Source organism: Seriola lalandi, unplaced genomic scaffold (genome assembly GCF_002814215.2).
Source record: "Seriola lalandi dorsalis isolate HSWRI2012SDOR001 ecotype SW California unplaced genomic scaffold, Sedor1 jcf7180002054664, whole genome shotgun sequence".
In the NCBI taxonomy this organism is placed as follows: Eukaryota; Metazoa; Chordata; class Actinopteri; order Carangiformes; family Carangidae; genus Seriola; species Seriola lalandi.
In genome coordinates, this window is record NW_019525217.1 from 643,010 (window position 1) to 659,437 (window position 16,428).

General features: G+C 40.2%; 2 protein-coding genes across 2 annotated transcripts; one reads left to right on the forward strand and one right to left on the reverse strand.

The window, feature by feature from the left end:
* The first annotated feature begins 11,251 nt into the window (after positions 1–11,251).
* LOC111665993 (perforin-1-like) lies at positions 11,252–12,110 on the forward strand. Its single transcript, XM_023421170.2, has 2 exons — positions 11,252–11,439; positions 11,773–12,110. The coding sequence occupies exons 1-2, from the start codon at positions 11,290–11,292 to the stop codon at positions 12,034–12,036; spliced, it is 414 nt and encodes a 137-aa protein (XP_023276938.1). The 5' UTR covers positions 11,252–11,289; the 3' UTR covers positions 12,037–12,110.
* Positions 12,111–15,605: 3,495 nt separating this feature from the next.
* On the reverse strand, positions 15,606–16,379 carry LOC111665960 (perforin-1-like). The gene is made up of 2 exons (XM_023421125.2): positions 16,192–16,379; positions 15,606–15,943 (listed from the first exon to the last, which is right to left on the reverse strand). Exons 1-2 carry the CDS (start codon positions 16,339–16,341, stop codon positions 15,680–15,682), a joined length of 414 nt encoding a protein of 137 aa, XP_023276893.1. The 5' UTR covers positions 16,342–16,379; the 3' UTR covers positions 15,606–15,679.
* Positions 16,380–16,428: the final 49 nt, after the last annotated feature.

Consider the following 16,428-nt stretch of genomic DNA (forward strand, 5'->3'; position numbering starts at 1 on the left):
CAGTTGTTTAATTTCCAGAATGCACAAGTCTGTATTCCACGCTGCATTGAATTAGTACACTACATTGCTCTTCTTGTGCTTTGGTGTTTTGTCCTTTAAGGTGGGCAAGCTGTTTCCTTTTAGTACATGCATTATGTGGTTGCACTTCCAACATGCAGACTCATTCCTCCATCAGCAGTTCTGGGGACCTTTAGGTGACAAAGGTTCGTCTCAGTGGCATCGTCGTCACCTTATTGATGAACCAATCAATGGTCCTGTATCATCCATCACTATGGAAATGCAGTGGCTCAATGTACAAATTTGATGCAAACTTTGTTGTAAGTCACGTACTTTACAGATCTTAAATGTTTGTACTACTTTTTGTAACGTGAAAATATAAATATAATATAAAGAATTGAATTGTGTGGTGCAACATGTTTGAATAAAAAAGCTCAGGAAAGGATGTGTAATTATGCACTTAAGTAGGGTGGATAATCAATATGGAATATATCATAATATGGAATGAAAAACAAATCTGAACCAAGTCCTGCTTGAAATTGTTTATGTGAAGTGATTTGCTCTGTGACTGCAAATGCACAAGCTAAACTGTTCACACAGCAGCACACTAACTCTCATCTCTTTGAAAAGAAGTGTTAAGAAATCAAGGTTTGAGCCCTTTTCAGCCACCGGATGTTTCAGTGAATGGGTGAGTCAGCTGAAGAGGCTGTCTGAGTAGCTACTTCCTTTTTTGTGAGATTAACATATTGTCGCTGTCCATTGGAAACTGCAGTTATCAACATTTCTTGATTCAGAGTTTTGAAAGGGGCATTGCAACAAAGCTGAAAACAGGGTTGTTTGTCTCAGCTCAGGAAATAATGACCTTTTGGAAGATTGATTAACTTTATTAATTACCTCTCTATTAAGTGATTGTGTTTAATTTGTTACCGTAATTGAGGGACTTATTAAGATCAAGAGTCTTAATAATAAAAGCCTGTTTCGTGAGTTTAATTGAAACTAAGTTGAGTTGACAAGCAACATTGATGTTTTGTAACAAATTAACTGCGTATTTCCCTGATAATGATTTCAAAAGCATGAATCATCGTCATCTAATGAGATTTTAGCATTTGCACCTTATGGAAAACAAGTAACAGTGGTGATACAAGTATAATTAAGTGGAAGTGCATTTTTCTTACACTATTAGCTCTTTCTTTCTAACAACCCATAATTTACCATCCAATTGTAATTTGTTTTTGTCTAATTATACCATAATTACAGAAGTAATGAAGCAGTAATTTACAGAGTTGCCATGGAGTGAGTATAATTAAGGAGTTTGATATGCATCTGTCAAGTTTCAAGGTGGTTCTGTCATTACCTGCTCACTGCCTTTGAACCTTTTAAAAGCTAATATCTATTCTGTTGAATCTCCCACCACCCTCCTTGCTGAGATAAAACTACAAAGTGATGTCTTTCGGAAAGCAGCTCGCAATCTTCATGTCTTCTTATTGTACCTCCATTTAAAGTTAGGTGGCTTTGAATGCATCATTTCAAATTCTCTCTATGATTGTATAAAGTATAAGCTGTCTTTGTCTTTCTTATTTCTTACCTCGACTACAGAGAGACGGAAAAGTGATTCCTTTTCCCCTTATGTTTGAAGGAGGGACACGCAGCCGCGTGGAGAGAGATTAATGCATCAAATGATAACAATCTCCATACAGCAAAAGGCTCTTTTGTTGCCGTTAATCATTGTGTGTGTGTGTGTGTGTGTGTGTGTGTGTGGGCTACAGTATGTGTCTGTATGTGTGTGGCCCTCTGAATAATGATGACGCCATCATTTTCTCTTTATCCGTGTTGGAAAATAGAAAAGGGGTAGAGGAGGGGGAAGTTGGGAGAAAACATAAAGGAAAGTGGAACAAAGTGGGGTAGTAGAAGTGTAGGCCAGGGGAAAGGAAAGATGAAGTCCACTGCCTTCTATCTTTATAAATAGTTTTTTTTCAATTTATGCGACAGTTTGTCACAGTGGTGATTCTGTTTAAAGTCAGTTCAAGAGAAATGAAAGATTCACTGATTTTAACATCAGAGCTGCTCGGAGCATTTGGCATCAGGCCGGTGTCCATGTCACAGGTGCAGATAAAATGTATAAATCAAGGTGCATTAATATTTGATTTGATGATCATCTGTTTAGTTTTTGTTGCTAGATGATTTTGAGATGAGATTCGGTTTGAGTCAGAGAGAGTTTTCAGCCTGCCCTGCTGTTTACTCTTTGCATGCGCAGCTCAACAAAATGAGGTTCGACTAAAGCATTCTCGTCTGATGAGCTCAGGGTGCTGCCCTAATGTTTACTTGCTTGCAGTGTTCTCATTTCCTGCCTTTTCCTGGCGCACCGCTGCACTTCATGCCACATTACCGCTACCTGTAGATCACTGGAGAGGTTCAGTCATTGGCTGGAAGGTCTGTTGTGTCATCCACATGCCTTTGCCTGTGCATGCTTGTGTGTGGAAGATGGAAAGTTGAGAAGACATTTCCGCGCCGAGTTTGGAAACCAACTTTCGAAAATTTGCCCCAATCAGATAAACTGTCGACGATATGTAAAAGAAGCAATGAGATTATGATTGGAGAGCAGGGACGAGGAGAAGGCAGAGAGGGAGGGGTTGGACATATGGATCCGCTACGATGGGGGCCTCAGAGACACCTGCTGCTGCAGTAGCGATAATTTTTTTTTTTTTTTTTTTTTTTTTTTTTACTTCAGAGATAACTTTACACACGACCTGTTTGTCAACCTTCAGAGGAATGCATCTACTGACTGGGGGAGCGTGGGGGGCGAAATGAGGAGGAGGAGGGAGAGATAGCATGAGAAGGATTCACTGGATGCCTCTTCCCTTCTCTTTGTAGCACCCTGAGGTGTTCTTATCACACCTCTTAGAAGTATAGCTGCACTCAGTGCCACCAGTCTCGCTAATTCAATCTTTATTCCTTATTTTGCTTTGTGTCTTTCTCACTTGAAAATGAAGATGTTCTAGTGATGGCATATACACCTAGTCACCCGCACTGCCCCATTCTCTGTATGTCTTTGAAACTGATATAATGTCAGTGTTTGCGTGCACACTTTATCTTTCAGTTCAGTAAAAACTTAGTGACATTTTCTTTTCATTTCCATTTCAGTATCTTTTTCACTCTCTTCTCCGCCCACTATCTGCTTAAAAAACTAAAGATTAAGTGATGGTTTTAGAACTTTCTAATAGGGCCTTTGTATAAAAGGTTTAGAAATCCAAAAGAATTAATCTTTTTGATTTATTAAGTAATTTCCCCATGCTGTATAAACTTTTGGTTTGACAGCTGATCCTCAGCATGACACTTTGAGCTCTTTGGTTGATAGGGAAGGGGATTCTAATGGACCGTTTGACCTCTGACCTCCTGGAAAAGTGCCGAAAAGCATCTGGACCAAGATCCCTTTATTAACAATGTCTAAGCATTTAAAACTGCAGAACTGATGGATTATTTATTAATGACAGTTAAGAGTTAAAGAAGTTGTCTCACTTATCTTTGTCGTTGGCCTATTAGAAGGCGAGAAACCTGTGATCCCTAATTAATTACTTTATAAATATTTTTAACTGAACAAGTGGCTGATTATTCTAAAGTTGGACTTAGTGAGCTTTAATAGTGACTTTCCAACACCAACAAACTTTGATAAGCATGCAGTTTTTTTTCATTTTTTTGTATCACTTCTTTCAACAACCTTACCTTCTAATAAAAACCTTGATTCTGTGGTTATCTTCCTGTTGAACAACTGTGGCTGGAAACACAAAGCAAGTCTCTTTTTGGAGTAAAACTTCAGCCAAAATAGTTTTTAAAAACCTGGAAACCCTAAAGTTTTTTCCTGTTAATAGCATTTAGGTGTTGTGCACCTCTGGAGTGAGATTTTGGCCAAGCGTTCATTTTCTCTGTTTAGTTTAGGATACAGACATGGGTTATAGATCAAGTTTAGAATCACAGTTAGGTTCGGTAACATTGAGTTAAAGAAAAGCTTCACTGGAAATCTGTTTTGAGGATGAAATATTCAGAGCCTGTCGGATTCAACTGGAGTCAACTTAGATTCACAGCATTTACAATGTTGCCCAACAAAGAAAGAAAAAAAAAATCGATATTCAACTTCCCCACCACTCATAATAGATTCTCTTTAACATGCTTACTCCATATCATCTCCTCATAGCTCTGAAGCAATGCCAGAGGTTGTGTATTTACCAATGCATTGGTGATTTCTGTGGAATATTCCTTCAAGCTTATTGAGAATAATGTTAATGCTTTAAGACAAATTATTACAAATGGAAAAAAAATTTGAGACCTCCAGATAGACAACTTAGACAGACAAGACATCTCCAAAGCCCTCTACAGACGGGCTTAGGTGATGAATGGAAGTCAGATTGATTTTGGCATGACCACACAATGTCCTCTGTGGATTGTGGTACTGAAAAGATATGCCACACCCTGACACCTCTGATTCCTGTAGATCCGCCCTTGGCTCCGAAGCCGGCCTTACAATCAGAAGGGTAGGGTAAGAATTTGGCAGCCAGCTGGGAGGGAGGAGTGGAGGAGGACAGAGAGAGGTGGAAACAGATGGGGAGAGAAGGAGGGATGAAACAGAGGATGCAGCCGGAGGAGGCTGTTGAGGTGATGAGGCAGGAAAAAGCAGGAAACGGCAAGAGCAGGGGAGGAGATGGAAAAAGGATCCGTTGAAGAGAGATGGAGGCCAGAGCAAGAGGAGGGAGTGAGGAATTGTTTTCACACATAAGTGGAAAATCTAAATCTGTCAAGGCAATTTAGTGTGCAAGACACTTTAACACGAGAACCTAAGTTCCATGGCGACATATCAGCTGTTTCAATTCAGAGGCTGCATCCTTCAGAGGACGCGATCCATGAAGCTGTGGCCTCCGATGATCGCATAGGCTGAACCTAAATGAGACGCTCTGGTCTACAAAGAATTTCGTATTTATCCACGGCCTCTTTTTTTATTTGCGGAGTCCTCCTCTTTTTGAAAAGTTATTCATCACTGGCGCACAATAAATCTTGGGATATGTTGGGCCGCGAAAAAAAATCCACCTGTTGGAACCTTCACTGCCCGGGAAATGAAGGATGCATTTCCCGGCCGCATTTGAGGGAGCCTTTGAAATGGGACACCCGTGGTCGCACACCGCTGTGACGTAATTGGTCTTCAAGTCTTCAGTTGCAGCCTTTGAGGGATTCGGTCCTTGAGTTGAGACACGTTTTTGTGTGAAGAACTACAGAACATGACATCCACTGTATGGGCTTTCATGCAGCCAAGGCACTGTGACATATGGGATTTCTAAATTCTGATCACGTCGTGTTAAAATAGCATTAAAGCTTAAACCAGGTCTTACTGTACAGCTTTCTTATCGTCAACAAAGAAACCAAGTATTTTATAATATTGTCTGCAGCCAAAGTCTGATCTAGCTTATTCCTCTGTGCCATGGAGCTCAAAATACTAAATCACACCGTTGCATCGGGAGACATTTTTCTTCAGTATGATTACCAGATGCAGTGTAGTTTATTACAAGTCAGTGCCACGTACGCTGTGCTGAGGTGCCGTAAATACTCACTAGTGGACCACGTGTGTGTTAATCTGCATCTGAAAATATTCCCCTTCTAATTAAATATTTACTTTTGTTTGACTAACATTTGCTTTAAAAAAAAAAAAACTAAAGCTCCCATCTGTTTCAGGAAATTACTAAGACTTGGAAAAAAATGTAAATATATCATTGTGATCAGTTTGTTTGAGTCTAAATGAAGGAGCTCGGGGCTGAGAGCACCAGACAGTGCAGGGAAGGTGGAAACTATTTAGTGATCGGCTAACACACAGCACAGCAGTGTTGTCTTTTCATGGGATTCATCGACAATAAGAAAAATTCAGATTTATTAGGTCTACTTTATCCTTTATCCTTTAGGCTTTGCTTCTTGGGGCCACATAAGCTACAGCATTTCCCACAACAGTTTTGGAAATGTGTTGAATTTGTGTGAAAGGGCAGAGGGGTGGAAAAGTGCCATCATTACCTGTGGAGAGGAGATGTAAAGGTGGAAGAATACAGGGTGAAACTATACTGTGGTCATCTCGTCAGTGAACTGAATTAGACTTGATGCTGAAGATTTTTGACACGACTGTACTGCTCCTTCTCTCAAACTACCACAGGCAAGCTTGAATTGTTGATTTTCCCAGACCAAAGAAATTTAAACCAGGTCAGCAGGAGGAAAGAGTTTTGTCACATGCTGTCACATTAAAATGACTCTGTACAGCCAAGTAATGTAGAGTAATGTGATTGAACCTACATATCATTATGCAAAGCTTTTAGATTTTCAGTCCTATACACTTAGTGTGGGATAAGCCTTTCTCGGGGAGATATGAGGAAACAGCCCTGTCTTAAGTGCCTTATCAAAGATCATGGCACTTAACAGTAAACTGCTGTCATTTCACTGGCCAGCATTACGCTGCATTATTCTCTCACATCTATTACTGATGTCTTTGGCCTCCAGCCTTGACAGCTCTTAGATCCTTTTATCCCTTCTTGGCACATGGGCCACCTCAAACTCACCAGGGTCAAACTAGGAGGTCTGCTCCCTCAGTCATCTCTCAGAATGTTTTTGAGATACAGTGAGGTGGGAGATTCAGAGCAGGTGTTGCAGGAGAGACCTGAGGACGCATGATTACACCAGTTAAATCTGAGATAAAAAAAAAGACATGTTAGCTTCTTAATGTGTTTCCTTCCTGCATATTGTAGGTCAGGTGGTCACAAGATAGACCTAAGGGGCGTAAAACAATTAACAAGCAAAGTAGAAAATATAGTCATGCTACATAAAATGTTACCCCCCTCAGGCCATTCAAATTATTTAAAGAAGTTAAGCATTTTGGAATATGTGTTGGTTGCCTAGCAACATCACAGTGAGAACACAACTCCAGGAAGTCACTTGCCCAGCCACTGTTTTTACATTTTTCTGTGTAGCGGTTAAACAAACAACATACAGTACGTTAATTAGTGAGCCGCAGAGGTGCTGGGAGCTATATGTTTAATTTTGTAGAGCTCCAGGCGAGCCCTTGCTTCTAGGCATTATGGTAAGGTAAGCTAATCACTTTCTGGCTCCTAGCTCCATACTGAAAGTTGCCCCGATCAATATTTTATGTTAACAATGGACAAAATGAATTGTGTGTATATGTATAATGCAAAAGCTCTAAAACGCATCGTACCAGCACCAGCAGACAGCTGTTTTTAGTGAAAACAATAAATGATAACGCCTCTGTACACTTCCTGCCCAACACCAAAATGACAAAGTTAGCGACCAGCTGATACGTCTTATAAAACAAGTCATGTTTTGCAAAGGTTGATTTCCGAAAACGAATTTTGCATCAGCGCTTCAGGGTTGCACCAGGATTTCCATTTTAAGAAATGAACAACATCATATCTTGAATGAAGTTAGATTGTCAATTACCTTTACAGCTGCAGAGTTCACATCACCTTTGTCAGCATGTGTGCTACATGTCACTACACCCTCCTCTTTCTTTTAGCTGGACAGAAAACGTGACCTTCTTCTTGTCATCCTCACTATATTGACAGCGTGACTGCCACAGAAAGTTCTACAAAAGGACCATTGATACCAGTGTACCATTGATTTCTTTCCATCCCCCTGTGGATTGCTTTCGAACCCCATGGGCCTGGGCTCATGTTTAGTTTGGGCTTTGAAAAATAAATGAGGTCAGTCTGATCTCAGTCTCATTTCATGGGAAAACAAAACAACGATGCACAGTGTAGATAGAATTTTATTTTGTTAGTATTTAAAGAAATGACACAAAGGTTGACAGTGTAACAATTCAAAATCAATTTTTATTAAAAACATTGCTCCTTGTTAAAACTAAAACCTACAGTGATATTTTAAGCAGTGTATATATCATATTTTTATAACACTCAGCAATAAAGAAGAATGGATATTGTTTGTCCTGTTTCTCTTGGATTTAAAGTGCCAATATGCAGCATCTAAAGTATTAGTCGGATAGTTAATCAGCTTCGGAAACACCTACCCATACACTTTTCTGATGGATGAATATGGATGGCTGTGTCCTACAATTTTTGTAACTTTCTTTTTGGCACAGCTGACATTCACATCTAATTCAAGCAATAATTTTAACATCTTTTTACTGCAGGTGAGGTGGAGTGCCTCCACTGTGGGAAATCCCACTGCATTTTTCCTGTTTAAGAAGAAGTTCGGGACCAAAAACCTGGTTTTAACAGTGAAGCATTTAATTAACCTTCCTTTGCTGAAGTGGGACACAGCACCCCATACCGACTATCTCAAGGTGAATATAGCAAATAATCAGATAATATATATTATGTGCACTATAATGTACATGTGTTAGACTGGTTTTCTTTGAATATATACATTTAAGTTTAGAAAACTGGATCTTAAAAGTGTTTTGAAGGTATTTACTGTAAAAATTTTGTTCAGCAGTTGTTAATGTTGTTCATAGACTATGACAAATTCCTGGTATCTGACCACTGAATCTTGGTAATAACTTGGACTCCCAGAAGCTTTTGGCATAAGAGACACTGATTTTCAACAGGGCCACCCTTTCTAAAAATAAAAGCACTCAATGTGGTACTTCAAGTCATTTTGGATGAAAGTGTCTGCTAAATACCATTTAGTATATTGTATTGCTCCCATTAATGCGATATGGACTTCACAATCTCACTGCCCATTGACTTCATCCATTCCCAGTGGGCCATCTATCTGTCCATTGACTGCCATTTAGTGTCAACGGGGCCATAACTCGTTAGCTGAATGACGTTTAGACACTCAGCAGCTCGTTACAAAGGTCGAGGGTTAGATGGCTGTTGAGGGGACACTTCACTTTGTCTCTTTCCGCTCCCCGTCGGTTTGTCCGCCCCGCGCTTTCACACGCTCACGGTTTCTTTACAGCTGCATCTCTGTTTCTCTCAGTCCTTTGCTCTATACGTCGCCTCACTCACCCTCTGCACCCTTTCATTTTACTTTACAACTCTGACTTTATCAGAGTTGTAACTTTTCTCTATGAGGATTTGTATATAGATGTGAGCATGGTTATTAATGAGCATAAAGACTACAAAAGGCCCACTTCAATGTAATAACTTAAGAAATCCAATAAAGCCCAATGGGCTTTTGCTGTTGCCAGACTTTTACAAGTTCAGAGAGCTACCTTGGTTCCCTGACCAGTGGTGTGTCTCATTGTGTTTTCACAATTCACCATTAACCAGATTAGATATAATTAGCATCCACAATCAGCAAATATACACGTCACTGTACAGCTTATATACTTATTTAACTACAATTTGAATTCTGCAAATACACCGAAAAACAAACTCGTGGTTGTACACAAAAAATTCAACACAAAGCAAATCAACCATGTACAAATTACCCCAGGGCAACAGGGACACAACAGAGGTGCTCCTCCTTGTCCTGAGGCACCTATACCAGGAAGTATCTTTGCACAAGGTATACATCTTTGTTTTTAGCTTGCGCAGCTTCTTTTTTTGCTGTTTGTGTGTGTTTGTTTATGTTGGTTTATTTTGGTCATAATTATATTTTTACAGTTGCTTTTTTAATTTGTTCTTTTGTCCACTCATAGTGCTGTAAGGATTATAATTTTTACTAGACAGCCTCAACTCCAGCACGGACCATGATGAAAATAAAGATAGAAACGAGAGGGTGGGGGTCGGTGTGTTGAGAAAAAAAAGAAGAAAAAAAAGAGGAATATATGAGAGAGGGAGAATATGTGTGAATGTGAAGATATGTTTTAGACACAGACAGATGGAGAGAGTGAGAGAGAGGGAGAGGGGATGAATTTTTACCATGACTAGCCAAGCGAGACCATTGATTCCACTGAAACAGAGAAGACAGAATGTCAATCAATCGGGCTCTCTTTTTCCCTCTTCATGCCTCTTTCCTTTCCCTTTCCTCCAACATCACTCACCACGTCCCCTCTCTTTCCGGGACAGAATTTTCTCCTTTCATTATTCTGGTAAAATCAAAAGTCACATTCACTTTTAGCCATGTTACTTTTTTGTGTGTGTGATAGAGGGTTTTGAAAGGTCATGGCAAGGGCAAGATGCTCACTCTGACTTTTTTTTTTCGGGAGGAGGGAGTGAGTGAAATTGTGTGTATGTATTGATTTATTATTACAATGTCTTGGTGTTCACCTCGAACCCACTTCTTATCAGTTTACTTTCTATTTGCCCCTTTTCCTTCCCTTGTCTCTTTTTTACTGGAACACACACACACACACACACACACACACACACACACGTGAATATAATGTTCTCGAAGGTAAAGGTTTTTTTTTATTTGTTTGTTTGTCGAGAAAACATGTAATATGTAGAAAACTGTAAGTTGTTGACAAAAACCACCCTTTCCAAACATGACTGTTGATGCCTTCAAGGGTGTGAGTGTTCACAGTGTTAGTACCCTGCTTAACGGTAAACAGTGCACTTATCTAATCATCTTTTGTCTTGCACTGTCTCGAGTTATTCTTACATTTAGGGGAAACAATCTCACATTCATAATTAATGTTTGGTGACTGAGGATTACTGGTGCCTTCACATTATTACTTATCATCATAGTTATCTCTCAAACTTCCATCTCAAACAAGAGAAAGGATGAATCACGTTCAGATAGTTGAAGATAGTTGATCAACTCTTTGTTTGGCTTTGGTTCATAACTAATGTCATGATTTCACTGGTAAATTAAGGTTTTGTGCGGTTTGGCCTCTGGATATTTATCTGACCTTTAACATCTGTACAAACATGCAATGCCTGAACTCCTAAGGCAGGTGAGTTGTGATTGTTGTTTCTCAACTACTTTGTAACTTTGTGTTGATCATAATGATAACCTAATAAAACAGAATGAACCGAGGTTGCCAGGGTTTAGTGTGTCCTGATAAAAACAACCCAGTCTACTCCCATTATACAGCTGTTCATCAGTGAAGTACCACCACTTTACCTGCATAAACATTAATAGCATTTGTCAGACCACTGGTTTATTAAGTTTGGTTGAAGTGTCCATTTATGAAAGACCAAGTTTTTCTTGTTCTGCATTAAAATGAGCGATGACACACACATGTTGAATCATGCAAATGTGCGCATACGCACACAATGATGGACACAACAGTCACCTGTTTGAAGCCCCTCCCTCCATCTCTCTAGCTGTATAAAACCACCAAGCTTGTCTGACATGTCAACCAGGAGCATCTTTGTCTCTCTCGGGGTGAAGAAAAGACTGAAGATGAAGCTTGCTGTGTTTGTTTCCCTGCTGGTGGTTGTAACAGCCCAGGCTGTATCTGCTTCATGCATTGGTAAAACCGTGGACGTGTGGGTGGCAAACGGCCATGGTCTCACAGGGGATGGACTTCAGGACCCAGATCCCTATGTTCTGGTGAGTTGGCTCTCTGTCTCAAATTATAACCAGAGATAAAATGGTGCATGTCGGTTGTGTTTTTGAGGCAGTGCTCTACTTTTCTGTATAGTATGTTTAGTAAACCTACATGTTGTCAGGTGTATATGGACGTTATATGGTGAATCTTGCATAGGGATGATTCAACAGGTGCAGCAGCCGCTCACATTTTAATGAATTCAATGATGCCTAAATTTCATCCAGCAATTTCACTCAAATAAAAAGGATATATTACTTGTGTTAGTGGTTGTATAGTTGTTCTCCATCTGATTATTTTAAATAAAACAATAAAATTTCCCTAATTTGATCTAACAGGTGTCAATCGGCGACGAGACCCAAAAAACCAGAGTCATTCATTCAAATGCCAACCCAGGCTGGTGGCAGAAGTTCCAATTCTACGGTGCCTCCAGTGACCTGATGAAAATCGACGTTTGGGAGGCTGACTATGGACTTCGCGGGGATGACGACCACCTGGGAACTTGCATGGAGCCACTGAGATCTGATGGTGTCGGCTATCACACTGTACAGTGCGTTGTGAAGGACGGTGGCTTTGTCAAAGTCTTTTACAAGTGTCACTAAGTGTAACCTGCTAATGAGAATGCAAGAGTATGATGTGAAGTGAAGAAAAGACACTTTGTCTTTGAAATGTTTGGTGACAGAAACACACAACTTCTCAGGTGCATAAGAGTTCTTTTTTCACCAACGTTGTGTTCTTTTTCTCCTTTCTTTGAAAATACATGTTTGCTGCTTTAAAACCACAGTTTACAAAATAATTAATACCATCTGCCTGTGACTTTTTGTCATTAAACAGGTGAATAATTAACACTAATCCATCACCATAATTTGTGTAACTGAACACAAACTGCAGCTGTTCATTATTTTGTTCTGCACAATTGTAACTTCACTGAAAGATAAGATTCTGTTTTAAATGAGTAAGTGATTAATAAAATCAAAAGAAAAAAATTTGTTTTGAATTCATGTTTGTTAGATCACTTATAACAGGAATTAAATGCTTTACAGAAAATAAAAGGGAATATCAATATACTAGGCTTTGGTTTCCTGAGTTGAGCAATGGAGCTAGGCAAGGTCAACTACCTGACACAGCTGCACTATTTTTTGTAGTTTTGGTGACCATGAGCTGCACCACATTAATAATAGTAGTAATAGACACTTAAAAAGAAGGGGAGATGAGAGGTTGTGGTGAAAATCTGTCTCTTTTGCCTGGCAAATGCTTATGTTCACCAGCTAGTCTCTACCGTTGTCTCTCTACCATCTGGTGCTGCTCAGGAAGCGCAGAGTGGATTATCAGGGTGCTTTGCTTCATAGCAGCTGCCTGCTGATACAAGAAACAGGGTTGATAAGAGCTGAGAGTTAAAATGCTCAATAGAGCCGCAGAGTTGGGTCATAACTTTCTGTGGGTTCATCCCCACAAGCTCCACTGTTCACATTAGACAGTCATTTCATCCATTGTTAAGATGAGATATTGGTTAGTGCAGCTTTAACCTCATACAGTGCATCCGGAAAGTATTCACCCCCCTTCACTTTCCCCACATTTTGTTATGTTACAGCCTTATTCCAAAATGGATTAAATTCCTTTCTTTTCTCATCAATCTACACATAATACCCCATAATGACAAAGCGAAAAAGGTTTTTTAGAAATTTTTGCAAATTTATTAAAAATAAAAAAACTGAAATATCGCATGTACATAAGTATTCACACCCTTTACTCAGTACTTTGTTGAGGCACCTTTGGCAGCGATTACAGCCTCAAGTCTTCTTGGGTTTGAAGCTACAAGCTTGGCACACCTGTATTTGGGGTATTTCTCCCATTCTTCTCTGCAGATCCTCTCAAGCTCTGTCAGGTTAGATGGGGAGCGTTGCTGCACAGCTATTTTCAGGTCTTTCCAGAGATGTTCAATCAGGTTCAAGTCTGGGTTCTGGCCGGGCCACTCAAGGACATTCACAGACTTGTCCTGAAGCCACTCCTTTGTTGTCTTGGCTGTGTGCGCTTAGGGTCATTGTCCTGTTGGAAGGTAAACCTTCGCCCCAGTTTGAGGTCCTGAGCGCTCTGGAGCAGGTTTTCATCAAGGATCTCTCTGTACTTTGCTCCGTTCATCTTTCCCTCGATCCTGACTAGTCTCCCAGTCCCTGCTGCTGAAAACATCCTCACAGCATGATGTTGCCACCACCATGCTTCACTGTAGGGATGGTATTAGCCAGGTGATGAGAGGTGCCTGGTTTCCTCCAGACGTGACACTTGGCATTCAGGCCAAAGTGTTCAATCTTGGTTTCATCAGACCAGAGAATCTTGTTTCTCATGGTCTGAGAGTCCTTTAGGTGCCTTCTGGCAAACTCCAAGCAGGCTGCCATGTCCCTTTTACTGAGTAGAGGCTTCCGTCTGGCCACTCTACAATAAAGGCTTTATTGGTGGAGTGCTGCAGAGACGGTTGTCCTTCTAGAAGTTTCTCCCATCTCCACAGAGGAACGCTGGAGCTCTATCAGAGTGACCATCGGGTTCTTGGTCACCTCCCTGACCAAGGCCCTTCTCCCCCGATTGCTCAGTTTGGCTGGGCGGCCAGCTCTAGGAAGAGTCCAGGTGGTTCCAAACTTCTTTCATTTATGAATGATGGAGACCACCATGTTTTTCGGGACCTTCAATGCTGCAGAAATGTTTTTGTACCCTTCCCCAGATCTGTGCCTTGATACAATCCTGTCACGGAGGTCTATAGACAATTCCTTTGACTTCATGGCTTGGTTTCTGCTCTGTCATGCACTGTCAACAGTGGGACCTTATATAGGCACGTATGTGCCTTTCCAAATGATGTCCAATTTATTGAATTTACTACAGGTAGACTCCAATCAAGTTGTAGAAACATCTCAAGGATGATCAGTGGAAACAGGATGCACTTTTCACTTTTGAGTGTCATAGCAAAGGGTGTGAATACTTATGTACATGTGATATTTCAGTTTTGTATTTTTAATAAATGTGCAAGAATTTCTAAAAAACCTTTTTCGCTTTGTCATTATGGGGTATTGTGTGTAGATTGATGAGAAAAAAAGGAATTTAATCCATTTTGGAATAAGGCTGTAACATAACAAAATGTGGGGAAAGTGAAGAGGTGTGAATACTTTCCGGATGCACTGTATGTCAGCCATGATTCAGATGCCTCTCCTGTTACTTCCATTTGTTTTCCTACATGTTTTATGGTGTCACACTGCTGCAATTCACTTAAATAACATACAAACATTAACTTGGCGGATAGTTCAGTACAAATATGACACTTCCATGCTGCTAAGTTTAGCATGTTTGAAAATCACAGAGACAAAAACAAAGCCCTCCCATGTGAAACCTCAAACTGGACACCATCAAAACCTTCATGTGCACAAGAGAATGCAGTAGATGTTTTCAGTACTGACATAGACTCCATGAATAGAGGGAAAGTGTTATTTAGTTCTATTTCATCCTTCCTGACCAACAGAGGCGGTGCTTTAATCACTGGATCTTCCATCACGTTTGCACAAGTCGCGTATTTTATACCAACAATGTCACCCATGACCCTGGATGACCAAATATGCTTCCAACATATTTGAGTGTTTTGTTTGTTAGCAGTTAGAAGTGGTGCTTTCACTTGAGCTGACTTGTTAAATTGTTCATCTTATGGTGGGGGTTTACACGAGTTACCACTATGTTGACCCCGCATTACTGTAGTACCTGTATGGCCCTCTTCAACCAGAAACCTCTCATCTCCCCTTCTTGCCAAGCTCCATTGCTCAACTCAGGAAACTAAAGCCAAGTATTCCCTTTGTTTTCTGTGAAGCTTTTCATTCCTGTTAAATGTGATCTAACAAACAAGAATTCAAACCACCACAAAACTTTTTTTCTTTTGATTTTATTAATCACTTACTCATCTAAATGAGAATTTTATCTTTCAGTGAAGATATAATTGTGCAGAAACAAAATACTGAACAGCTGCAGTTTGTAAAACGCCAACAGTACAGAGAATAATGGCACAATTTTCACTTACTAATCCATCACCAACATTTGTGTGTTAATTTTTCACCTGTTTAACAACAAAAAAAGTCAACGGCAGATGATATTGGCTGTTTTGTACACTCCTATGCACCTGAGAAGTTGTGTGTTTCTGCCACCGAACATTTCAAAGACAAAGTGTCTTTTCTTCACTTCACATCATACTCTTATATTCTCATTAGCAGGTTACACTTAGTGACACTTGTAAAAGACTTTGACAAAGCCACCGTCCTTCACAACGCACTGTACAGCATGATATTTGCGACCATCAGATCTCAGTGGCTCCATGCAAGTTCCCAGGTGGTCGTCATCCCCGCGAAGTCCATAGTCAGCCTCCCAAACGTCGATTTTCATCAGGTCACTGGAGACACCGTAGAACTGGAACTTCTGCCACCAGCCTGGGTTGGCATTTGAATGAATGACTCTGGTTTTTTCGGTCTCGTCGCCGATTGTCACCTGTTAGATCAAATTAGGGAAATGTTAATTGTTTTATTTAAAATAATCAGATGGAGAACAACTATGCACTTAATAACACAAATAATATATCCTTTTTATTTTTGTCCATATAACGTCCATATACACCTGACAACATGTAGGTTTACTACACATACTATACAGAAAAGTAGACCACTGCCTCAAAAACACAACCGACATGCACCATTTTATCTCTGGTTATAATTTGAGACAGAGAGCCAACAACTCACCAGAACATAGGGATCTGGGTCCTGAAGTCCATCCCCTGTGAGACCATGGCCGTTTGCCACCCATACGTCCACGGTTTTACCAATGCATGAAGCAGATACAGCCTGGGCTGTTACAACCACCAGCAGGGAAACAAACACAGCAAGCTTCATCTTCAGTCTTTTCTTCACCCCGAGAGAGACAAAGATGCTCCTGGTTGACATGTCAGACAAGCTTGGTGGTTTTATACAGCTAGAGAG

Bases quoted from the DNA above. Each gene is read 5' to 3' on its own strand.
- LOC111665993 (XM_023421170.2), top strand. From the start codon at position 11,290: ATGAAGCTTGCTGTGTTTGTTTCCCTGCTGGTGGTTGTAACAGCCCAG. The intron at 11,440-11,772 runs GTGAGTTGGCTC...TTGATCTAACAG, and splicing joins ACCCAGATCCCTATGTTCTG to GTGTCAATCGGCGACGAGAC.
- LOC111665960 (XM_023421125.2), bottom strand. From the start codon at position 16,341: ATGAAGCTTGCTGTGTTTGTTTCCCTGCTGGTGGTTGTAACAGCCCAG. The intron at 15,944-16,191 runs GTGAGTTGTTGG...TTGATCTAACAG, and splicing joins ACCCAGATCCCTATGTTCTG to GTGACAATCGGCGACGAGAC.